This window comes from Lasiodiplodia theobromae, assembly GCF_012971845.1.
Source record: "Lasiodiplodia theobromae strain AM2As chromosome Unknown scaffold_34, whole genome shotgun sequence".
Classification (NCBI taxonomy): Eukaryota; Fungi; Ascomycota; class Dothideomycetes; order Botryosphaeriales; family Botryosphaeriaceae; genus Lasiodiplodia; species Lasiodiplodia theobromae.
In genome coordinates, this window is record NW_023336513.1 from 322,285 (window position 1) to 346,151 (window position 23,867).

Genomic DNA, 23,867 nt, shown 5'->3' on the forward strand with positions numbered 1-23,867 from the left:
CTACCGAATCATAAAGACGGCATCGGTATGAACTTCCCGTTCCTTAGGAAGACCTTCCTCGTCCGACCAAAATTGTCAAAGACGTGAGCGAAGACTTCCGCGGAGGCGAAAAACTGAGGTCCGGCGAGGACAGGACAAAGCTCAGCCAAGACAAGGGAATCAGTACCATTACAGTTTCCGATCCCGTCTTACCAGGACACCAGGCCCTGGCTGCTTACTTAATACCTCCGACCCTCAACGACACCGTAACGAGCCCGGGCAACGTCATCAAGACAGCCGCCAAGGTCGTTCAGCACGCTGGAGTAAGGGAACGCGAGGCGCACCCAAGCGTCCACGTCGTCACGCGTGCGCAGCGGACGCGGGAGCGGCAGCAGCGGTCCACGGACTCCCGCAGCCAGCTGTTCGAAGCTGTAGCGAACTGGAGCCAGCTCCAGTTGCTTGTGGGGGTGCTGCTGGTTGAGGGGGGAGCCTGACTGGTGAACCATGTTGCTACTGCCAGCACCGTTGCTTGCATTGCACACGATCGGAGTGGCGGGCGGCGCAGCGGGCAAGCCATCTCCCGTGAACTGCGGCGGCACCTGGAAGCGTGCCGTCTGGTACCAACCCATCGCGAGAGGGGAAGGTCCGCCGCCGAGTTCGGTGGAGAGCGGGAAGACGGCGTTCCGCTGCGAGAGCCGCTCGTGCTCGAGTGCGTCCTGCGCGAGGGCGGCGCGGCGTTCTGCGGCGTTGTTGAGCGCGCAGAATTGCCGGAAGCTGTGAGGAAAAAAAGTGTCAGCGGCGAAAGTCTAGATCTTCTGGGGTTTGAAGTGAAGGAAGGATGAGGAAGTGAGATTGAGGTTGAGGGATTGTGTGGGTGCTTACCAGCGCTCCTCTGCCGTGTACCTGAGGTACTCCATGGCCGTATCCCAGAGGTAGGAAAGCACATGGGCGAAGCACCAGATGGTGAGGGCGAACACCGGGAACAGGAATTGGACCCAGGCGAAGTTGAGGACGGCGGAGGCGGAGGAGAAGGCGACCCAGAGCGCGGCCAAGGGAAGAGCCCGGAGGAAATTGACGAAGCGGACCGAGGGCTTGACAGGCGCGACGAGACTGCATGCGCGCTTGCGTCAGTAGGAGCCTTTGGATGGTAGCAGACATGAGGTTGCTTACGCAAGGGTGCCGAAGACGAGGAACATGGCGACGACGGCCACCAGACCGAAGTCGAGAACTTCGAGGAAGTTCATGATGATGATGATGATGATGATGATGATGATGATGATGATGATGATGATGATGATGGTGATGATGATGGTGGTGGTTGTGGTGGTTGTTGTTGCTGCTGTGGATGCGGCAAGTTTGAAGATGTGTGTTTGGGAGCAAGAGGAAGAGGAGCAGGCTTAAAACAAAATATCGACAGTATATATAGGGCAGGCATGTGAAAGGCGCACGAGCAGATGCCGGGCGGAAGATCTGCGTGGACAGAATAGGAAAGCACGCGAGGTTGAAGTGAGTCTACGCAGCGCTCCGCTGGCCAGTCACTTCTTCAGAAATCCGCCATCTTGCTTCCGCGCCGCATATTCCACCCGGCGGCCGGCTTACTATTGTCCGACGCATGGCTACACGCCTTGCTGGTTCAATTCAACTCAATGCGCCTCAATCGAGGGACAATAACAGCAATTCCCAATAGAGCAATCCACGTGACGGGCGCCATGCTTCAATGTCGTGGCCGCAGCCACTACCAACACCACGCCGGTCGGATTGACGAGAGGAAAAGCCGCTGGAGCGACTTATGAAGGGCATGTGGGCATTTGCGAAAGAAGGTGTGTGCTATATTGTTATGCCAGCAGCTCTCAAAGGCATGCGGTCCTCGAACAGCGCCAGTCGCAAACTCACGCAACAAATAATCAAGGCTCACAAGCAAAGGTCTTAATTTTTATTATGCAGGCAGTAGGCCGGCTCGTTTGCCATCTCAACAAATCGAGGTAGTTGAAGCCGCTGTCCGGATATGAATGCACGAATAATATGTGAACAAGGGCATCCGGACAACAGCTTCAACTACCCCGATTTGTTGCAATATCAAAGCTATCATCGGCTACATTGCTGACCCATCCGCTCAGCGCGGCTGTCTTCGCCAGCTTTTTCACCCGCTGGCGCTCTAGCAACAGCGGGCTTCTCTTGAGAGCAGCGTAATCCTTGCTGTCAACAAGTATACCTACCAGCTCCGCGACTTCCGGGGTGGAGTCTTGGTTCAGGCCATTGCCGATATCAGCTACAGAACTCCACATTGCCCGCCGCGAGACTACGCTTGCTCCTTTGATGTCGCCCTGCTTCCTTCCTTGAAGTGCGCCGTTGATAATGACCTCGTTGCGCAGTGGAGTGTACAGAGCACTCAGGTTACATGGAATGAGCTTCTGGCCTGGCAAAGCACTTCTTCTAGACCACTCAAACTCGTGCGAGATAGTCTGCACCTCAAAGGGCCGAAAAGTGTAGGCATGAGGCCACGTTTGGCTTGTCTCAGAGCACAGCGGGGCCATTCTTCCTGAAGAGCCGAAGGCACGTGTGGTTGCCGCTGGTACGTGCTGAGATTCAGGCAAGATGAGAGTACGAAGGTAGGCAGTCCGCGGGTCGAGGAGAAGGGCAGCTGGCGCATTAAGGAGAGAAGTGCATTGCTTTAGCGCAATTTTATCTGTACAGGATTTGCTCAGGGTTGCGGGAGCATCAGGACGAGCTGATATGGCGGGATTATTAATAAGATATAGGCCACGACATGCGGCGGCGGACGTACCAGGCTTGCGGCGAACGACGCCGAGCTCCGAGAAATAACCTCGACCTCTGAGCACAACGTCCTCCGACGGCGCAGCGGACGTCGGATTTGCGGGTAGCGACCAGGGCGTGGGATCCTCTTGAGCATCCATGGTTAGCTCCATGCTGGCGTCCCCGCATGGCGCCTCGGAACAGTACATGTGGATCTCCACGTCGCTCCGGAGGGCAAAGGGCTGCGGCACAGACCGAGATATCTCGTCCGCATCACGACGCCTCACGAAATCCGAGACACGAGCCCCGGACGATACGAGAGCCGCGCACTCGTCGACCAGAAAACGGTTGAAGGCGCGGAGCGCAAGGATCTCGGCGTGCCAGTCGTGCAGCACAACGCCGTGGGCTGAGGGCACCTTGCTCGCGGGAAGGCACTTCATGCCTGTCCTACATGGTGCACGCTTAGTGTAAATAGTGGAGCACACAAGACCTTGGAAGGGGCACTACCCCAGAGCGATGCAGGTCAACGTGGGTCGGTCGTCTGCTCAGCAATGGCACGTTAGTGCGTCAGCCGAAAAGGGCACACGACGTCGCGGACTGATAAGGCGCGAGTAGCGTGTGATGTCTGTACCTGTCGTTCGAGCAAGCACCACGCCTGCAAGCGGCACCCACTCTCGAGCATGCGAGTCTCGCGCGCGCGGCTTGCACTTGGCCGGAAGCCTGTCGAAGGCGCCGAGCACACAGGCCTGGACGTCGGAAGGTTCTGGCGGCATCGTGGATGTGCGTCGGACCGGAGAGATGTGATGCGAACGCGTGGGGTCCAGGGATGCGCGATTTGTGGACAAACAGGGCGTGCTGTCGCCTCGGAGATCGGGCGTCATCTGGACGCACAATCGAGCCGATGATGGCAGGGCTGTCGGCGTGGGCTTGGGGCTTGTGCTGAGCCGCGAGTGGCCTGGCGGCCTGGGGAGTGGACACCCCGACTGAGGGTCGCGCCGCTCGGTTGCACTCCCGCGTCTCCATTCCACCCCCAGCCCTGCCATTCCGCGACCAGCGCCTTGCCCTGTACGGACGACGTGACCGCGACAGAACAGGAAGCGCCAGACCTGCCCCGAGCCTCGTCCTGTTTGATAAAAGGCCTTGCCGCTGCCCCCCACGATGCAAGCTTTCGGTGAGGTTCTCCGCCGCCAATGGCTCCGCGGCGCAAGTCTGTCGCATGGGCGAGTGAGTCGCTGACGGCTCTCGCAGTCCCCAAACACCGCCGAGTAAGACCCAAACCCGCGTCGCACTCTCTTCTCCGTGTGCTAACTGCTGTCGCAGCCCAAGTTCGACGTCCGCCTCAGAGTGCGTTCCCCAGATCCTGCCCCCCCTCGCTTTGTCCCTGACCCCGCCCGCTCCTAGATCCTCGACCTGAACAACGTCCCGCTCGTCTCTGGTATTTCCTACGTGAAATGGCACATCCCTGGCTCCGCTGCCGCCGAGCACCGCGGTCGCACCGAGCGCCGTGCCATCAAGGAGCACAAGGTGTTTTACGTTTACGAGAAGCACATCCCTGTGCGCATCACCATCCAGAACAAGTCCAAGATGCTCGAGGATGCCTGGATGCACTTTGAAGTCATACAGGAGTACAGCGCCGGCGGCAAGAGCGACAGAATCGTGTTGGGAAAGGTCGACATCAACTTGTCTGAATATGTTGAGGCTAGCGAGCTGGAAGCCGACGGAGTAGTGCGCCGGTATCTCATGCAGGAAAGTAAAATCAACAGTACTCTAAAGGTTAGCTCCCCGAGGCTCCCGGGGTGACGGTAGTGCTTATTCTGGTAGATCGGAGTCTATATGAGACAGGTCGACGGAGACAGGGATTACATTGCGTGAGTCGCACCTCGCAGCCGCGAGCCTTCCTTTGCTAACACACCACAGTCCCTCGTTAAAGAACGCTCAAGTTTTTGGAGGAATCGCAGGAATCATAGCTGGAGAACAGGTGGAAGCAGATGAATCAGGCCGTATGCATGCCACGCTCGTCCGATTGACTCGACTGACTTTGTTCTAGACCTGCCGACCCTGAGTAAAAACAGCCGTGCCGACGGAGAACTGCAAGATATGTACCGTCGGACAGAAATCGCATTCTGGGCCGCGCAACCGGGAGAGCTCCGCGCCGACGAGTGCATCGAGGACATATTCAGTGGAGGAGACGGATGGGGCAATTTGGAGGGCAAGAGTCTGGGCGATCGCTTGGGCGTGGAAGCAGACAGCACATCTATGAGCGACAGCGGATCTCGATCTCCTCTACGCGGATGGCACAGGAGTAATCCTAGCCAGGGAAGCAACAAGTCGCAGGATACGCTCAAGAAGGTGCGAATGCAAGGTCATGAGCGCGGGCTTTCTCTCCGCGGCAGGGCTAGTCTGGAACAACAGGCAAATCAGATGAAGGCTGAGGCACAGATGGCAAGGCCTAGACCGGCCAACGAGGTCGAGGAGCTGGATATTCGGGAAGATTTGAGAAGCTGGTCGCTCCCCGTGCATTGAAGGCGATTTCAGGCATCGGAAGACCATCTATTGGTGGACAGCGCAGCTCTTTCACATTTTTGCATAGCATTGGGCGGAGTTCTCAAGAGGATTTAGATTTCTGTATATAGAATGGCTGCCATACAAACAGGCAGTTGTAAATAATTTCTTGGCAGCTGCACGATGCGGTCTCGACGCGGCGGCGCATCGGACTCCCGACTCGCCGGGTCCAAAAAAGTGCGATTCGGTCAGAGACGGGTACCGAGCGCGCAAAGCTGCTGCTGCACGCCCCAGGAAGTGAAGAACTGCACAGCCAAGTCCGATCCAGCAGAACACCAGCTTCTTTGCCTTCCCTTATGCTTGCCCGGCAATCTTTGGGCGCATCAGTATGTCTACGATGCCGACTTAACCAGGCGCGATTGTTGCGTCTTGGACGCGCGCCTGTCGCACCTCTCGCCGCCACCACCGCGATCTCATCCTCGTCCGCCTCGACCTTCACGAGCCTTGCCCGCCAATTACGAGCTAGTGAGCCATTCGCTGTCCCAAATGCCTTCCAGCCCGAAATCCGTCGAGACACCTCTGAATTCAACCCGCTCAATCCCGTCATTCGCCATGTGTCCATGGAATCTCATCATAAAGTCAAGAGTGGTCGCGGGCGCACGGTAAAGCACATTAAGCTCTCTAAGCCCATCAGGGTCAATCGCAAGGGAGAGAGGATAAAAGAGATCTCGGCGCCGCTGCAGCGTAAATACCTGGGCGAGGATTCGGAGGTGCTCATTCTGCGAGACATCACGCCCATACGGAAGGAAGTGGAGCGAGATGATGATGTCGACGAATCTTCGGCCACGGCCGCCGCCACGGGCGAGGAGGACCCCGCGACGAAGCGGCGGAGGGAGATACGAGAGGCGCTCGAGGCGTCGATAGCGGGCAAGCAGGCCGTGGCCGGGCAGGAAGAGGCCAACGAGCAGATCAACAAGCTGCGCCCGGTGTCGGCCGAGGGCCCGCAGTACCCGGCCTTCATCTCGCGCAAGGACTTGAAGGCGCTGCGCACGGCGCTGAAGGACGGCTACGCCGTGGCCCAGCTGCGCCGCTACGCGGACGTGCAGGAGAGCCTGGACCAGCTGCAGCAGCTGAAGCGCGAAGAGCGCGCCGAGCTGGGCGTGCTGTGGGAGTCGGCGTGGCAGGAAGGCACCTCGCCCATCGAGCAGAGGTTGTCCGAGGCCGATAGGCCGGATGTGCCGGTGGCTGCGCTGCCTAAGATGAAGGTGGTGGACCGGATTATAAGAGGGTTGTGGGGCGTGGGTGTCATTGAGGAGAGCGACGCGTTGGGCGAGATTGAGATCAAGCTTGAGCCGTGGCAATTTGATCTTTTGACCCTCGCAAAGCGTAAGGCAGCCTCGTGCGTGTGGTCCGCAGTTTTGCTAACCTGCTGCTGCAGAGAGCGAGAATTTCACCATCCTCGACAATATCGGATATCAACGAAAAGTCCGGATTGAGTCGTATCGTCCCGAGAACATTCTTCGGTTCACCGCGGAGAGAGAGACCGCCGAGGCAGCTGTCACCGATATCGAGCGCCTGCTGAGACGATTTTTGATCAGGAAGTTGGACTTGCAGGACTTCGAGTCGCTTCGTCAAAAGCGCGGCTTGGAGACACTGAGGGATTTCTTCTCTCAGAAGGATTTGGAGTTCACTGCGAGATTGAGCAACACCGTCATAGACAGCTCATCCGAGTCCGCGGTAAGAGCGAGCGTTTCCCCAGACTGGCAATTGCTGACTGTTTGTAGATCATGATCTACGCCATGGATACTAGCACTTTCGAGTTGGCACGACGAATCCTGATCAACATAATAAATCCTCCTTCTGGCGCCGAAACCAGCATTATGGCAGATGCTGAAGGAGAGGGCTTCTTGCAGACCAGCGGCGCTGACAGTTCATTACACTACCGGGATAGAGAGAAAAACTACGCACGCTGGACCTTTCCAGTCAAAAGAGAGGAGCCTACGCGCGAGACGAGTCAAGCTTTGGATGAAGAGCCGGCATCCGAAATACTGGAGGATTCCACGAATACTCCGACGGAGGCACAACCTGACCACACTCCTGGTGACAGAACACAAGAAGTTGGCAGCGCTAACAGTCGATCGCAACCTGCTCAGAAAGTCATCGATTTCTTCACCTCACGATATGGCCGTTCGAGTGATGCCTCAAGGGAGCCTCGTGGCGCAACCCGAAAGGAATCTCTTTGGTCGCCTTTTCCGCTGATTGAGTACTATGCCACTTTTGGCAATATCCTTCACAAGCCTCCTCCAACCAGCGATCCGCTGTCGCCAATCTCCTTTCAAAACATAGTCGAGCACGAAGGTGGTCCCAAGCGAATCTTCCTCCATACCCTTCCTGGATTCAGTCCGTTTCTACAACATATCACGTCCAAAGCAAGTCTCTCCCGCCATTCGAACGACTTGTTACTGCCTGATGCTCTCCTTTTCCGTTTCATACCATCTCCGTGGGACCTCGAAGATCCATCATCGCTGGAGGATTTCCCGGAGATGGGATTGCGGATTGAAGTTAACTCACTATCAGGCAAAGCACGCTTCCAAGGATTGGGCATGACGCTTCGAGAGCGAAACATGGACGTGCTGATGCCTGGAAAGCCGGTTGATGTCCGTTTCACCCAGCGTGAAGTTCTTTGGACGGATCGGATCCTGGATCGTTCTGAAGAAATTCGGGATTACCTCACTCGTATCACCACCAATGTCGACGGTGGTGGAGCCATCCGAGCTCCTCCGACGCTAACAATACGAATTCCTGCTTGGGCTGTGAAGAACTCGGACAAGTACAAACATCTACCGTTCGAGTTCACGAAGCTCGGAAAAGAGTACATCAAGGAGTTCATCTACACCGGCGTCGAGCACAGGCAGATGTCCAGATACGAGCTTCCAAACGGCCAGCACCGCGTGTCTTACACGTCTGTCGAAGGCGGCAGGGTGGGTGGGCGTCGCGGCGAATTGCGTCTACGGCTTAGGGGAGCTGCCAAGACTACGGAGCAGTTGAAAGCACAGGTGCCGGGACTGGTCGAAGAGGCGTTCAACATGGCGTCTACGATCGAGGATGCCGTGCACCACAGGTTGCAGCCATCTGATCCGAACGTCAAGAGTTATATGTATCATCGAAACTACAAGAGGCTCTCGCGTGAGGGAACGTTGGAGGATCCGCTGCCGCCCACTTACAGGGACCCTGATGATGAGGGTGGCAAGAATGTGGAGAAGGCGGCGTCGGAGGGTGGCGAGACTGAGCAGGCCACTGCCCAGGCAAAGGAAGAAGCTAATAACGCGCGCGTCGTGGATGATGATGCGCCGTTGCAGCCAGGTGCGAATTGAGCATGTCGTTTCATCAGCATTTCTTGGAGCAATTTTTTGGAGCTATCCAGGCCCCCCGGCGAGGTACGTGCAAGAAAAGTTACGGGCCAGGGCGTTGGGCACTCACCTCTGGCGCGACTGTAAATTTTAGAGGGAAATCAAAATGTACAACATGTAGACCTGTGAATCATTAGACAAAGGATTCTGCGGTGTTGGTGAGATAGCACGTGCAATGCCCGCGGTGTCTCTGCGCGGTACCGTATTGTAGCTAGCACGGGCGAATAATTTTTTTTTCTGCCCGCGCGGCCCGCCGACGTCATGGCAATTCCAAGAGCGCCCGAAAGAGTCATTCGACCGGCGGGGTGAGCCGCACTGCAATATGGGAAATTTGACGCAGTTGCCTATTGCTGGACTGTGGTTACACCCATGAAGCGGGCGCCCGGAGCCGTGCATTCTGCGGTGACCAGAAGCGAGGGGAAGAGGCATTTGTAGGAAGCTCAGCGGAGGGCAAACACCAAGCGCCACAAAGCTTTGACTCCCGCAGGAGCGCTTGGAAAGCCGGCAGCGGGTCTCTCAGATTTGCGGGCGAGGAAGCGTCGCGAGCTGCACGTTGCCGCCGGCGCTGCAAGTCACGGTGGTTCTGGACGGCGTGTGGCAAGCAGATCTGCAAAAAGCCTGCAGTGCGGTGAAGCCATCTCGCGGCTAGCGGGCGAGAGACCCAATTGTATGGCCTCAAGCGCCGTGGATGCAGAGGTAGACTCCACGGGAGTCATACCGTGAACAGCGCATCAGACGAGCGCTCGTTGGGCCGCCGCCGCAAGGTTGCCCCGCCATCAGCTGGCAGTGCATGAGGTAGGGCACAAAGTTTTCCCTGCTTAGTTAGCGCCCCCACCACCGCCGCCCGAGCCCGATAAAAACCTTCCTGCGCCCCTCCATCACCTCTTCTTCTCCTCTTCGTCTCACACACCTCGAATCGTCGGCATTCGTACCTGTGTACGCCCTACCCCACCGCTGCTGCCCTGCCTTCGCCATTGTACTGACCGTCGCTCAGGACTTCAATCCACTTCATCTCCAAGTTCCAGAAAACACTTCCACACCGTCACCATGGGGTACGTCGTCGCTCTCACCCCGCCGCCGGTCGCACCAGCGCGCAACAACACATGCTGACTGGCATCGCAGTAAGGAAAAGACTCACATCAACGTCGTCGTCATCGGCCACGTCGACTCTGGCAAGTCGACCACCACCGGTCGTAAGTTGCCCCTCACCTGCCTTGCGCCTCAAGGCAACATCGCTTACATGTTTATTAGACTTGATCTACAAGTGCGGCGGTATTGACAAGCGTACCATTGAGAAGTTCGAGAAGGTCCGTGCACGCATGTCGTTTTTTAACCCCTCTCGACTTCGGCGCTGCAGCGCTGCGGCGCACAGTCCGCCTTATCGCTCTGGTGAGGGGCATTTTTCGTGGTGGGGTTTGGCCCGCGCTAGCCTCGTCTGGGTTCGGCAAAATGACCGCACTTGGTTTTTTTGCGACCGGCGTCTGGCCGACGCGCCTCCCCACTAGCGAAAAATGCTCTGACCACTCATGTACCGTCGTACGAGCAAAGGCTAACGCGCCCCACTACAGGAAGCCGCTGAGCTCGGCAAGGGTTCCTTCAAGTACGCCTGGGTTCTTGACAAGCTCAAGGCCGAGCGTGAGCGTGGTATCACCATCGACATTGCCCTCTGGAAGTTCGAGACCCCGAAGTACTATGTCACCGTCATCGACGCCCCCGGTCACCGTGACTTCATCAAGAACATGATCACTGGTACCTCGCAGGCCGACTGCGCCATTCTCATCATTGCCGCCGGTACTGGTGAGTTCGAGGCTGGTATCTCCAAGGATGGCCAGACCCGTGAGCACGCTCTGCTCGCCTACACCCTCGGTGTCAAGCAGCTCATCGTCGCCATCAACAAGATGGACACCACCAAGTGGTCTGAGGAGCGTTACCAGGAGATCATCAAGGAGACCTCCAACTTCATCAAGAAGGTCGGCTACAACCCCAAGACCGTTCCCTTCGTCCCCATCTCCGGCTTCAACGGTGACAACATGATCGAGGCCTCCACCAACTGCCCCTGGTACAAGGGCTGGGAGAAGGAGACCAAGACCAAGTCCACCGGCAAGACCCTCCTCGAGGCCATCGACAGCATCGACCCCCCGGTCCGTCCCTCGGACAAGCCCCTCCGTCTGCCCCTCCAGGACGTCTACAAGATTGGCGGTATTGGAACGGTCCCCGTCGGTCGTGTCGAGACCGGTGTCATCAAGGCCGGCATGGTCGTCACCTTCGCCCCCGCTGGTGTCACCACCGAGGTCAAGTCCGTTGAGATGCACCACGAGCAGCTCACCGAGGGTGTCCCCGGTGACAACGTCGGCTTCAACGTCAAGAACGTCTCCGTCAAGGAGATCCGTCGTGGCAACGTCGCCGGTGACTCCAAGAACGACCCCCCCAAGGGCTGCGACTCCTTCAACGCCCAGGTCATCGTCCTTAACCACCCTGGTCAGGTCGGTGCTGGCTACGCTCCCGTCCTGGACTGCCACACTGCCCACATTGCCTGCAAGTTCTCTGAGCTGCTCGAGAAGATCGACCGCCGTACCGGCAAGTCCATTGAGAACAGCCCCAAGTTCATCAAGTCTGGTGACGCTGCCATCGTCAAGATGATTCCCTCCAAGCCCATGTGCGTTGAGGCTTTCACCGAGTACCCCCCTCTTGGTCGTTTCGCCGTCCGCGACATGCGCCAGACCGTTGCCGTCGGTGTCATCAAGTCGGGTAAGTCGTTCACCGTCGCAACTAGCATGATCATGAAGCTAATATTTTTGAATAGTCGCCAAGTCCGACAAGGCCGGTGCCGGCAAGGTCACCAAGGCCGCCCAGAAGGCCTCCAAGAAATAAGCGGTTCCTACCCAGGTTCCTCTTTTTTCTTTGTTCCCTTAGCGCAGACTTTAAAATCGGGTTTTCGCAGAGGGTTTTCTGGTGATGGAGCATTTCTTACTTTTCTGACGGTTTACGAATCATGGGAAGGGAGGACTGCTAGATTTACTTCTATCCTTCCAACAAAAAATAGAAGTGATGATGTTCTGACAATTTTGTTTCCCTCTATTGATGACGTGTCTTGTGTGTCGCGGAGTGGCGTTACACTGCGTCCGGTCGCGATGTGTCCTTGCACTTCCTCGCAAATCGCTGACCTACATATGTCCGTGCGTTTGAGGCAAATTCCCCCGCAGATACTTGGACCTCATGTACTACTCGAACAATGTCCTGTATGTCACAACTGCAAGCACTATGCTTGGAGTAGCCCCAGCGGTAGAACAAACTGGGCGAATATACACATATTAGCATCATTATCATGCTAGTTGCGACGGTGAACGACTTACCCGACTTGATGACCTTGCCGGCACCTGTCTTGTCCGCTGACTTTCGTGGCTTCATCCTCTACATGCTTGTTATTGTTACTAAAATTGCCTCTTACTCCAGAATCCCGTATACGTCCAACCTATGAGCACTCGAAACACTCATCCAAACGCCTTTATCGTATTTGATTAAGCATATCTACACCCACACGCTTCACGTACCCCACAGTGCGTCACTGAATTTTCGCCCATCCTTGGTTAAGCTACAATTAGCGAGCTTATCATTTGCCCCGTGCCCTTGCCGGTAGCTCCCGGCGCGCCTCGCATGTTAGCTCCCGTAAGCCAGATGTGCGAGATCCTTGGGGAGATCTTTTTCCCTCATCAGTCTTGGGGACAGGCTCGGGGCGGGGCGCAGTAGCAGCAGGGAAAGTACGGAGATGACCCCGCCACTCAAGTTTCGTGGAATGTTATTGGTGGGCGGCTACGTTTTGGTAAGAGTGGGGGGCAGAAGGGTTTTTTGGATTTTGTGGATGAGGTTGGTTCGCTGGGTATTGTGACATTTTGGGGGACGTGAAGCTCTTGTCCGGATGCGTTTGTTTATATTATAATTCGAACATTTGTGTCCGGATGAACGCTTCATCTACCCCAACTTGTCATAATTTTGAGAAGGGACCTTGGGTTTGTTATGCAGGAATTTTTGCTTTTCTACTTTGAACTCATCTGCATCATCAACACCGAAGAGTACCTCGACATAGGTGTTGCGCCTTGCCCTGAGCACGATGTGTGTAGCAAACACGCAGTTTGGGTTGAACCAGGTTCCAAAAATTGGACATGACCACAGGCTGGCCGCCTTCAAAGTTCTTCATTGGAGGTTTCGGGAACTCGGCGGGCCCCGATGCGTCACTCCACTTCTTCATCAGATACCATCCTTACCAGCCAAATTCCTCGATACGAAATTTGCGCTTCTGAGGGTAGTTGAAGCTCACGTCCGGATGTGTTTGTAGCTTTTTAAAATTTGCAACTACGTCCGGACGTTTGCGTCCACTCCCTGTATTTGTAAGAAATGATAGCCCATGAGAGAACACGCGACAGTTCAAAGTATCTTGTGGCATGATGGATTTAAGGAAATCAATTTGCCTACATTTTCGCGTGCTGTCTTCTCTAATTGCTAATTGCCAATTGGACGCCTAGCAGCATATATATTCTCCGTTGCCTGCGGGTATTCCATAGATTTTCCTACATACATTTATCAAATGGTCTATAAAAATACCCATCAACTGTATACTCTGCATTGCACGGCAATCCTTAAGCCATCTACTCCAATCAGGACCCTGTGCCAACCTCTACTCTCCTCCTTCATGCTTAGGCGTGTTAAGGGTCAAACTGTCGTGTTCCTGGGACAGGAACACACGATTGCGCAGAGCATCCCACCATTCCGAATCACGACCCATGAGCTTTCCATGAACTCAGAGCAAGCAAGACTTTAAATCAAAGCTCATGACGATCTGATTGGTGATCTCTCAAGGCGGGGAAAGCGAGTTGAGAATGACGACAACACTCGCGGTAACATCCACATGGGTGTTCACAGATTCCTTTGCCACGCGACTACAGATCCTGCTCTCGACTCTTACAGGAAGGTCAGCGCAAAGAAGGTAACTGCATCAGCGTTAGCCAAGCTTGCGGCCCAGCCTGATGGCGGGTATGCTGCACATCACAAAATCACACGACACCTCAGCCTCAGAAGCAACACGACAACCTCAGGGCAACTTCTCGCGTGAGTACTTACCTTAACGTTTTGTTAAGTTGCATCCGCACTGGGCCCTTCGACCCCCCCAGACCCCACCGCGAGACAGAACGCGTTCCAGCACATGATGGCGACTTCTGCTGCATCAAGGGTGTTCCCGAAAATTCGTTCGAGGCTTCCAGTGTCTCATTGTGCAACTTCTTCAAGCGGATCCTCCAAGAAATCTGCTCCGCCCAAGCCATCCGCGAATCAATCCAAGGCTCCCTCCATAACTTCATTTCTTACCGCCTCATCCAGCACACCAACAGATACGTCGGTGGGTCCATCGGCAGCAGATGCAACACCGCAACCTCGTGAAACCCCTCCGCCTTCGATCGCCCCAGCAAGGCCTAGGTCCACTTCATCTCAGTTTACACGTTTATCATCTCCGTTTCCCCCGACCCGACGCTCAGCGAAGCCTCAAGTGGAGCCTCAAGTGGAGCCTGAAGTGGAACCGGGCGTACCGGATGTATTCTGGGACGAGAGAAGCCGTTACTATCACGTAGACTACTGGGCGGGCATGACAGCTTCCGACATGAGAAGTGCGATTGGGAGGAACATAGATTCTGAGGTATTTCGGAGGAACACGCCTGGTTTCTCAGGAAATAGGAAAAGTTCAACACCTGCCATCGACGATGAGGCTAGCGACAGTGCAGCAACAACGAACACGCCAAAGAAGGGGACAAAACGCAAGGCTGAGGTCTATGAGCAGGATAGCATTGAGCAGGGGGGCGTTGAGAAGGATGGCGTGAAGCAGGATACTTGCTTTGAACAGGATGGCGCTGCTAGAAGGAAGCGAAAGCATAAGGGCTACAAATAACTTTCACTGGATTCTTCTGTTGCTTATCTCTCTAGAACGAAATCAAATCTATAAGAGCAACCTATTGTTCAATGTGACTGATTCATGCTTTTCAAATGACAGTGGTATGGAGTGCTGCTCTTTTCGAGCCTGCGGATGTTGACCGCAATTAATATTCTTGCTAGCTACAGTCCCTTCGAGAAGCCGATGGCTAGCGTAGATTCGGTTTATTTTTTTTTGCTCATGTCATGGGTAGATAAAGCTATCGTCCGGACGAGAATGTAGAATTAAAAATTATACAAAAACATCCGGACGATAGCTCCAACTACCCACGTAAGTTAAATTTCTCACTCCACATTTCCATATTGCGCTAATCTCGGATGTGGATGTGTTTAAGAAATGGAAGATATGCTCACCTTTAAGTAATCTGCACATGGACAAAGACAACCGTACACGTCGAAATTAACAGACCTAGCCCAGGCTAGCTGAGACAGTTCATCTAAAGTTGGTGGTGACTCTCTTCCCAGCAGCTTCTTGACCTTGGCTAGCACAAGCTTGGAGAGTTCCGTTACCCATATCTCTGCACTTTTCTTTCCAAGCTCTTCCTTCAATTCCTCAGTTATAGACATGTCCTTGACCGCCATCTCCGCGATGATCTTCGTGCAGCGGTCCAGAAAAAGATCTCCGCCAGACGCCATCTACATCCCAGCGTTAGCTAACTCTGACTCAAGTTGGGTCACGAAATGGGAAACTTGGTTACCTTTGACAGATCTGCGCGTGGATGGGCGGATGAATGCGTGGAGAGAGATTGGAAGAGACCGAGTTATTGTGGGTGGTGAAAATTGTGAGGCTGCCCTGTCGAGGAAGGAGCAACTGCGAACTGCCAGATGGGAAGGTACGGCCCAGCACACCTCACACTGGGGTCAGGGCCGTGCGCTGCCTCTGCCTCTGCCCCGACCCCGACCCCAGAGAAAGTTGGAGAGAAGAATAGAGGAGAAGGTTTGAGAGAGGCAGCTTATCTTTATATACCCGCTCAGGACCCTGATCAGATGTCTTCCAGCCTCGTGCAGGGTCCTGAATCCCAACGCACGGAAGGGCAGTGGCTGTCCTTCTGATGCTCTCGTTGAGGCGGCAATTTCTCATGTAGAAGCTGCGGTTGAGTGTTGGGTTGAAGTTTGGGAAAGTGTGGCATGTGACATCACAGTATCTCAATACCATGGATGGTATCTTGCCGTGTGAAACGTCTAAGTCCTCACCGCCTACAGATGTAAACAAGGTCCTTGTTTGCTTAGACGTGACATAGAAAATAAATATCTTACTTACGTAGGTAGCTGAAGCTATTGTCCGGACGTATTTGTATAATTTTAAAGTTTACATTTGCGTCCGTACGATAGCTTCAGCTGCCCGTGAATGTCGAATTTGTGACCATTTGGTGGCATTCGTCGCCACTCGGTGACGACCGGTGGACCTGGATGCTATCACCTTACTCATGTGGATGTCTGTCCCCAGAAGCAAAGGGATTACGTCCGTATGTGCTGATAAGACGTGGGCGTAGTCATGAAGAAGCAATGACAAGCAACCGGCATTAACCAGATGAAGAAGTTACAGTGCCGAAAATACGGGTTGCGATAGACGTAACGTCGAATGATCCAATTGGTCGGTAGATGATATGTTCTCCTCCGTATGCGAGATTGAGCACCGACAGCTACCCATGTCAACGCCCCCACCGGCTACAGGTCGTGACGAGCATGAATGCCATGGACCCTGAGCATCTCGTTGCCCGTAGCATTGACCAAAGGCGGTGCCACACGTCGATGACGCGAAGCGCCGATCAGGCTGACCGTCCACATGATTGAAGATCGCTTCTCTGGATGAAACGGTTCTGCAGCGTCCGGTTGGGAAAAGGTCCGCTCTGCTTGCTTTGGCTCCATATCCCTGAGAGGACTATGACGAATCTCGCAGACGGTCATATCGGGATGGTCGAAAACCAGTGGGATGGTAGAGGAAAGTCACAGCTCTTACTTGCATATCCGGGTTTGAGACATGAGTAGAGACAAGACAATATGCTTACCTGTGCTGCGCTTGCACCACGGCAACCGCGCGCTTCGGGATACAATCCCAAGACACGATCAACCGACTCACACCACCAAGAGTCGAGAAGCAATCGTGTCGAATCAAATCTTAGCCTCAATGGCCAGATTCTCCGCCCAGCCCCGACCATCTCCATCTGTGCCCCACATCTAAAGCACCCCTCGGCTTCCAAGATTTCGAGCTCATGGTCACAAGGACAGCCGAATTCTCTGCCATCGACGTCGTGCGGACCGCAAAACAAGACTACACGTCGCGATCGGGGGAGAAACGAGGTTGAAAGTTGATCGGGCGATGGGAGGATTGCAACGACGAGAGCGCCGATCCCCCACTACCACCAGCTCCATTTGGCAGGAAGACAGGTGCAGGTTGATCAATGATGTCTGAATCATCCGACGCACAGGTCTCGAGACGGCGTTACGCGAACGTCGAGGCTGATGCTCGGTCGGGGCACAAGAGAGGCTGCGCTCGCTCCCCACACGCATTCATTCCCGACCCTGTGTCTCCTGGGCTCAGCTCTTTAGTCGCTCGGACCACGGTGGCGGCTCGGTGAACGCGTGGACAGGGACGGGCAGTGTTGTCCATGGGAGGAGGTCTTCATTTAGGCGAGGGGCATGCGTTGGACATCGCGCAGGCTAGGTCGGAAGGGGGAGGGGTCTTGAAGATCTTTCAGCTGGTTGACCATGGGGTTTTGCTGTCGGTCGGTGACGAGAGATGTCGAAGAGTGGGGAACACGGAAAGATCCAAGATCGACCGCAGCACAACCGGGCAGCAGGGCCAGCCACCGTCCCCACACTCGACCTCGCCTGCAGCCTTCATCAGACCTTCACAACCTGTTACTGCCACAACGACGGGGGCGATTCTCGCCAAAATCGCGCAGGACCACCGCCCCCCGTGCCAGAAAGTCTGCAAAAACACCACACTGCACTGACTAAATCGGAGACGGGGGCAATGTCCGTGACACCGAGCTGGCTGATCCCTGCTCCAAGTGCCGATGACGTCGTCCAGCCCGACGTGCCATGTTGATTGCCCTCAAGATTAGCAGCAACACGACACCTGCCTTAGTGCTCCGACACTAACGGCCGTCGTGAGAGTGATTGTGCAACAAAAAGAAGTCAATGCCAGCCTCGCAACCCAATGCGCTGCTGACTGCACTCCTGTCGATCTTATCATACGTGCTACCGCGTGAGAAATTGCCAAGCGAGCTGCTGGGAATGATGTCGGAGGCGCCGCCAACGAGTGGTTGCCGGTACCTCGAGCTGTGAGACCTCTCAATCGCGTGTCCGGATCAGGGATGCATCACTTCGCGTGGCAGTGCCCCTCGGCCCTCCGCGACCACTCGTCTCCCTCGGAAGCGCAGGATCGTCACATTTCGCACATAAAACGGCGTACCGCAAAAAGCAAAGGTGCACGCTCCTGCACCCGGCCGGCCCGTAGCCCTCCGGGGGGTGTAAGATTCCAAGCTTCTTGTACCCCAGGTAAGGGCCGATTCATTGCCCATTCCAGTAAACGGCCCGGCCGATGATGCGCAAGGCAACATGTGGGCTGCAATGGCAAGCAAACCATACTTCCAGGTCGTGTGCCCGCCTCCCCGGCCACCCAGCCGCACGTCCATTTCCTCCTTCACAATCCTACAAAGGTAGCACCTTGCCCCGTCATTCCCTCAGCTTTCCCTTTCCCTCCCTTTTTCCCACGCCCTCCCTCCCAGCTCGACCCTTGCCCCCCCAAGTGACGGACTGACATCATACCCTGAATACACCCGCAACCTCAAGGGAGTTGAGGCATGTATCCAGCGCCAGCCCTCTCTTCCGGACCTACTTCCGACCCATTGCCCTCGACATCCCGCCCAACTCACATGCCAAAGGATCAAGGGCAAACCTACTACAACCTGATCGGGTGGATTCGACCGGTTCGGCTTGCCTCGCCTGTACAGTAGTGCCTGACCTCTTGCATTCTGGCACGATACCGCTTTCCCTACCTCCACTCGCTGCTTTCCCTTGCCACATTTTATTCTTTTTACTTTTTCGATCCCCCTCCAAAATCCTCCTCTCGTCCCCCCCTCACTCCTACGTGCCTTTTCCCCTTGCCTTTTGGGCTCCTTGGTCATACGCCCCCCATCCACCAAGCCTCTTGATCTAATCTTCTAATACCCTGCGTCCCTTCCTTCTCCTCCACTCACGACACGTCTACCATTACGACAGTCACAAGCACATGTCTAAGTAAAGTCACGCAATTTTACTCCCCCCAATTGACGGACACATCCGCCAACATCCCTCGCAAATGTTCACACACGATTTCCATTTCGTCACTTTGTACCTTGTACAGAGAAAAAAAGAAGAAGACGAAGAAGAAAGTTCACACCAAACTGCTCAAACTTTTTCAAAGCCTTCACAACGCTTTCTTTTCTCTCGCTCTTCTTTCATATGCTTTTGCTTTTGCTTCTGTTCCCATTGCCCCCCTTCGTCTCAAACCACACTCCATCCCTCTCTCTTGTCCCTTCCCTCCCACTCCGTAAACTTTTCTTGCCCACCTTCGACCCAAGCCTTCCCAATCAACCATCAAAGTTGAGCAACTGAAAGGTAAGAAAGGGAGAAACGATCAGAGCAACACACCGCGGTAAAGACCGACTTTCCTTGCCGATGATGATGATGACGACGATGAGAAGAACGCACGCAGGCCATGCACGCCGAAAATGAGATCAACTGTGAGAAGAGGTAGGTCAGTACGGGGAAAAAAAGAAAGGAAGGACTTTCCATCGCCCCTTTGCGCACCCTTCAAGGATGGGCGAGGACTGGGGGAAAACAAGAAAATGCGCTGGAATATGTTGTTCATGTTTCATCTTCTTTCACCACCAACTTGCTCTCTCTCCTCCCCAAACACTGACAAAAGAGCATGGGGGAGAAGAAGAAACAGCAGCAGAAGAAAGACAAGCAATGCTCGCACGTCACAAAAAAAACCGACACAAGGGACAAGAACAGAAGAACAGGACAAGGACTGGCTACAAAATGCTACACCATCGTCTCCCCCACGATGGGGGAGAGCTCAGTTCTCCACCACCACCGACCAATCCTCTACCAGCGGCCGCCACCACCTCAGTCCGTCCATCATCACATCAACGCCTCGTCCCGCTCGAACCCAGTCGAACAAAAGCGAGAAACATTGGGAAAATGTGTTGGAGCGCGTTTCAAAAAAAAAGGAAAAAGCAAAAGGATGGACGATGAACCCTCCTCCCTAATCCGCCAATAAAAAAGCAATGACACACACACAAGAGTTATAGGTATTCCATTTCTCCCCCCACACACACCCTCCTCGCTCGACGCGAAAATCCCTCCGCAGGCTTGGGGTTTTCTCTTTTTCGCCACCACCGCCGTACGTCCGTACACGATGATGGCGAAAACGAAAAAACAATCAACCAAACAAAATCCCCCAACAGAAAAAAAAAATAAGGATCAATGCGAAACCGCTTCTCTCCACCTTTAACCTCGAAGGCCACGGTTGTCCAGACGTTTTCATTCCTTTCGCCACCCACTAGCCCCTTTCCCGTATCGATTCCGATTGATAAAAAGTATCAACGCCGTCGCCACCCACCCGTTATCGAAAAAGGATTCCCAACCCGGACCGATTTGCAAAGGCCCCCGAGCCAACAATCTCTTTCTGTACGAATGATGAGGCGACGAATCGGAAGAAGGGAAAGAAAGAGGTGAGGAGAAGCAAGGGAGAAAAGCGCGCGAACAAGAGAGCCATCTCTTCGGTGCTGAAGAGTTCCGGGCATTGATGAGCCTGCGAAGGAACTTTTTGGGTTCGCGGAGCTTAAAAAAAAGGGGAGGGGGGAAGGTTTCGTTTGTTTAAGATTGGAAACGAAACGTGTAAGAAAAAGGTGACGGAGAAAAAAAGATAAGGAAAAATGTCGTAGACGGGTCTGGTTGGATGGATTTTTTTTTTCTTTATTTCAAGACGATAACACAAAAAATTGGTGCGCAGGTTTCCGCGACAAAACGTTCTGGACCAGATGGGATCGCCGATTTCGTTTATTTGAGTTGTGTGGGAGAAAATTCCACGTAGCTCCCCCCCTCCTCCTTCCCCGATTCGAAAACGCGCAAGAAAGGAATTTCTTGTTATTCCTCCATCCGGCCAAACATGCCTTCATCATCCTCGTCGCTGCGACCGCGCGAACGCTGCTGCCTCTCGTAATAATCGTCGTCGTCCTCCATGTCGACATCTTCGTCGACGTTGTGGCCGTGGCGCGATGTGTATGATGAACGCATCGACGCGGCGTATTCTTGTTGGCCCGGTGGTGTAGCAATCGTCCCCGGGCGGGAATCGACGCTGTTGGCGAACCGTGCCGGCAGCGGAGGGACCGGCGGCACGTCTGGGGGCAGCATGACGGGCTTGCTGTGGGGGGTGCCGTAGCTGCAGCTTAAAAGACCGACGGCGGCGGCCAGATCGGCCTGGTCCTCGTCCTCGTATGCGGTGACCGAGGTGCCCGACGTGGTCGGGCGGCCGTCGTAACTTTGCTGCCTGTAAAAGTTGATGGATCCGTTGGGAGCGCTTTCGGAGAAGACGGATTGGTTGGACTGATAGGATTGTGAGTAGGCGCTGCTGTTGCTGGAGAAGCGCTTGTTGGGGAAACGGCCGCCGGTATAGGAGCCGATGGGTACGTCGTCGTGGGGCGGAGGCGTGGTTTCTGCAGAGCTCATGCCATCATCACGGTAGTCTGACGAGCCGGACCCTGCAGGGGAAGCCGACGAGTGGTCACTCTCGGCGGCCTTTGCGGCTTCGGCGGCGGCGGCCTCTTGGTTCATGTTGACCAGCACCGAGGCGGCCTCAAGTAGTTGAACTTGTTGATGCTTTGAGATGAGCAGCTTCGAGGTGATTGCCCATTCGGGAGTGTGTTCCCATCTGCAGAGAAGGTCAACATTTCGATCTCACGACATCACACCAGGGCGAGCTGGAAGGGCATTCGAACTCCGGCGTGTGAAGGTATGCGGGCTCGTCCAGCAGGGGATACTGACAGGTGCTTTGTGAGACAGCTGCTGTGCTTGTACCCTTTCCCACATTTTTCACATCGAAGTTCGCTACCACTTGCTCGCTTGCCGCCCTCCTTGGACACGCGCGAGCCCTCGCTGGCCCGCCGTATCCGCGACTTGGTGGAGGCCTTCTCCGAGTCCGGGATCGAGGCCAGCGGCGGGCCGTCGGTCACCACGCTACCCCGGCCGTAGCTGGACGGGCCCTGGAAGCCCGAACCATTGTTCGGAAGGCTGCTCGGCATCGACGGATAGCCGGTCAGGGCTTGGGGGCCACGGGGGGCGAAGTGGGCTTTGGAGGTGCGGCGCGGAGCGTTGTCGCCCATGGCGGCGGCATTGCTGGCGGCGGTGGTGGAGACGCTTTTCCGGCGCGAGACGCGATGGGCGGGGTTGAGCGAGCTGGATAGCGAGTTTGAGTTGCCGCGCGAGTGCGAATGCGAGTGTCGCGACGGCAGGCTGGAGGCGACTTGACCGACAGACGAGCGGTTGGATGGTCGCGATATTTCCTGGTCGGAGAGTCAGCGGTGCTATCTCGCCGGGAGCGGGGGCCGATCAGGAGACGTACCCTGGTGGCCGTCATGGTGCTTCGCTCGCCGTCCGATCTCGCAGGGGGAGTGAAATTGGGGGAGAGGGATTGTTTTGCAGTTGTGAGGAGGAATGTGAGGTGCGAGGCGGAGTCGAGACAATTGTTGGTTGATGGCCCAGGAGGCGTGCGATTAGGAGCGTGTCGTCCGTGCAAGCGGACCTTGAAAGGAAGCTGAGCGGGCGGGCCAAAAATTATGGAGATGCACTACAATGAAAGCGCCCCCGCACACAGTGCTGACGGTGCGACTTGCGAGCAGGCTAACGCGGCCGGGGTATGCGATGAAAAAAAAGTCGCTGGGCTCGAGGGCGGGCGGGTGTCAGGTAATCAATCAGCTGGACGGGCGTATGGCGCCAGGCAGGGCCCGCTGAACGTGACCAAGGCAGCGATAGGTACTGCGGCCACCGGCGGCTGATGGCTCCAATGGCGCAACGAGGGGGATAGCGTGCTGCTATTCGGGGCTCACGGTCGATAGCGCGCTCTGGTCGCCGCTGCGCCCGAGCTGGCCTATGCTGCTGATGGCAGGAATGGGGGCGCATCTCTCTCTCTTCTCACAATTTTTGCACGAGACCCTTACGCTCGCGGCCGCGCGTTCCTGAGCCCTGGTGGCCATCAGCCGCTACTGCGTTCTGGATGGCTGCTTCAGGCTTGGCCTCCTCCGCACTGGTGATCCACGGGGCCGAGATCATCCCCCCTCTCAAGCCGCGATATTGGCTGCTCGCTTCGCATGTTTTCACAGCAGCGCGATCGGCCGCAGCGCCAGCAACGGCTGCGCTGATCGCCCGTCGCGGAACCGGTGCCCTGTGCTGCCAACTCTGTGGTTGAGGTGTGCTGTCGTCCGGTCTGCTGCGCCTGTCATGTGCTGGCTAGCCCAGCCACCAGGCTGCGGGAATGCCGACACCTTCGTCATATCCCCACACTCGTGCCAGGCACTCGACCCCCGCCAAAAAAGTTTCGAGTGAGAAAAAGCCCTCAGCACCGGCTGCCAGCGCAGCGCGCGCCCCAAGCCCCCAGGCCCAGCAGCGGCCCGCCGTTGGCTTCGGCGCAGGTACGAGCCGCCGCGCGCGCTGCGATTGGCACCGCGATACGTGTACCTGTCAACTGTATCCCCACATTTTCTGGGAGGAGACCATTCCGTGGCATCATCACCGGCGAGCAGCCTAGACTCTTTTGCGGAACTGGCGGGCCCTGCGGAGCCGGGAACCCCAGTGCTCGGCTGCTGGCTAATTCTGCGACACGCTGCTGAGACACCCGAAAAAGCAAGCGCCGCGATCGCATCGAGATCTTGACAGGAAGGCATTCGCGGAAAATAAGGTGCGCGTATAAACGAGACATGCACAACTTCGTCAAGTGAGGTGACGGGTGCCCAGCGTTATGCACACCACTGCTTGTTGCTCTCGTCAGCGCCGCGCTTGGCACCTTGATGGAGTCCGCCGGCCGCGGCCACGAGTTCGCGATAAGATAATCGCCCGCTTACCTAACATCCGCACGTGATCCCAACACTCCACGAATCCGGAGGCGTCATCGCCAAGTGCCTCAGCGCCGCCGCAGACGGCTATCCAGGTGTACCTCCAGCAGCTGCCCAACGTTTGCTTTTCCCGCGCGCGTTGCCTCGC

At 55.7% G+C, this 23,867-nt stretch overlaps 6 protein-coding genes across 6 annotated transcripts; 4 read left to right on the forward strand and 2 right to left on the reverse strand.

Moving 5' to 3' along the window:
- Positions 1 to 218: 218 nt before the first annotated feature.
- On the reverse strand, positions 219 to 3,506 carry LTHEOB_9897 (tRNA-specific adenosine deaminase; the record flags this gene model as incomplete). The annotated part of the gene is made up of 7 exons (XM_035519534.1): positions 219 to 753; positions 862 to 1,089; positions 1,150 to 1,318; positions 2,192 to 2,620; positions 2,765 to 3,180; positions 3,241 to 3,274; positions 3,365 to 3,506. The coding sequence occupies 7 exons, from the start codon at positions 3,504 to 3,506 to the stop codon at positions 219 to 221; spliced, it is 1,953 nt and encodes a 650-aa protein (XP_035368480.1).
- Positions 3,507 to 3,923: 417 nt separating this feature from the next.
- Positions 3,924 to 5,256, forward strand: LTHEOB_9898 (Oestrogen-responsive protein; the record flags this gene model as incomplete). The annotated part of the gene is made up of 6 exons (XM_035519535.1): positions 3,924 to 3,998; positions 4,054 to 4,077; positions 4,135 to 4,506; positions 4,555 to 4,601; positions 4,651 to 4,733; positions 4,781 to 5,256. 6 exons carry the CDS (start codon positions 3,924 to 3,926, stop codon positions 5,254 to 5,256), a joined length of 1,077 nt encoding a protein of 358 aa, XP_035368481.1.
- A 335-nt stretch (positions 5,257 to 5,591) lies between these two features.
- LTHEOB_9899 (Respiratory complex assembly protein rmp1) lies at positions 5,592 to 8,609 on the forward strand (the record flags this gene model as incomplete). The annotated part of the gene is made up of 4 exons (XM_035519536.1): positions 5,592 to 5,621; positions 5,793 to 6,621; positions 6,674 to 6,972; positions 7,020 to 8,609. The coding sequence occupies 4 exons, from the start codon at positions 5,592 to 5,594 to the stop codon at positions 8,607 to 8,609; spliced, it is 2,748 nt and encodes a 915-aa protein (XP_035368482.1).
- Positions 8,610 to 9,692: 1,083 nt separating this feature from the next.
- LTHEOB_9900 (translation elongation factor EF-1 alpha) lies at positions 9,693 to 11,516 on the forward strand (the record flags this gene model as incomplete). The annotated part of the gene is made up of 5 exons (XM_035519539.1): positions 9,693 to 9,697; positions 9,768 to 9,838; positions 9,897 to 9,952; positions 10,214 to 11,393; positions 11,449 to 11,516. The coding sequence occupies 5 exons, from the start codon at positions 9,693 to 9,695 to the stop codon at positions 11,514 to 11,516; spliced, it is 1,380 nt and encodes a 459-aa protein (XP_035368483.1).
- Positions 11,517 to 13,548: 2,032 nt separating this feature from the next.
- On the forward strand, positions 13,549 to 14,577 carry LTHEOB_9901 (Helicase; the record flags this gene model as incomplete). Its single annotated transcript, XM_035519540.1, has 3 exons — positions 13,549 to 13,673; positions 13,778 to 14,034; positions 14,171 to 14,577. The coding sequence occupies 3 exons, from the start codon at positions 13,549 to 13,551 to the stop codon at positions 14,575 to 14,577; spliced, it is 789 nt and encodes a 262-aa protein (XP_035368484.1).
- Positions 14,578 to 20,759: 6,182 nt separating this feature from the next.
- LTHEOB_9902 (C2H2 domain containing protein) lies at positions 20,760 to 22,248 on the reverse strand (the record flags this gene model as incomplete). Its single annotated transcript, XM_035519541.1, has 3 exons — positions 20,760 to 21,543; positions 21,657 to 22,174; positions 22,234 to 22,248. The coding sequence occupies 3 exons, from the start codon at positions 22,246 to 22,248 to the stop codon at positions 20,760 to 20,762; spliced, it is 1,317 nt and encodes a 438-aa protein (XP_035368485.1).
- Positions 22,249 to 23,867: the final 1,619 nt, after the last annotated feature.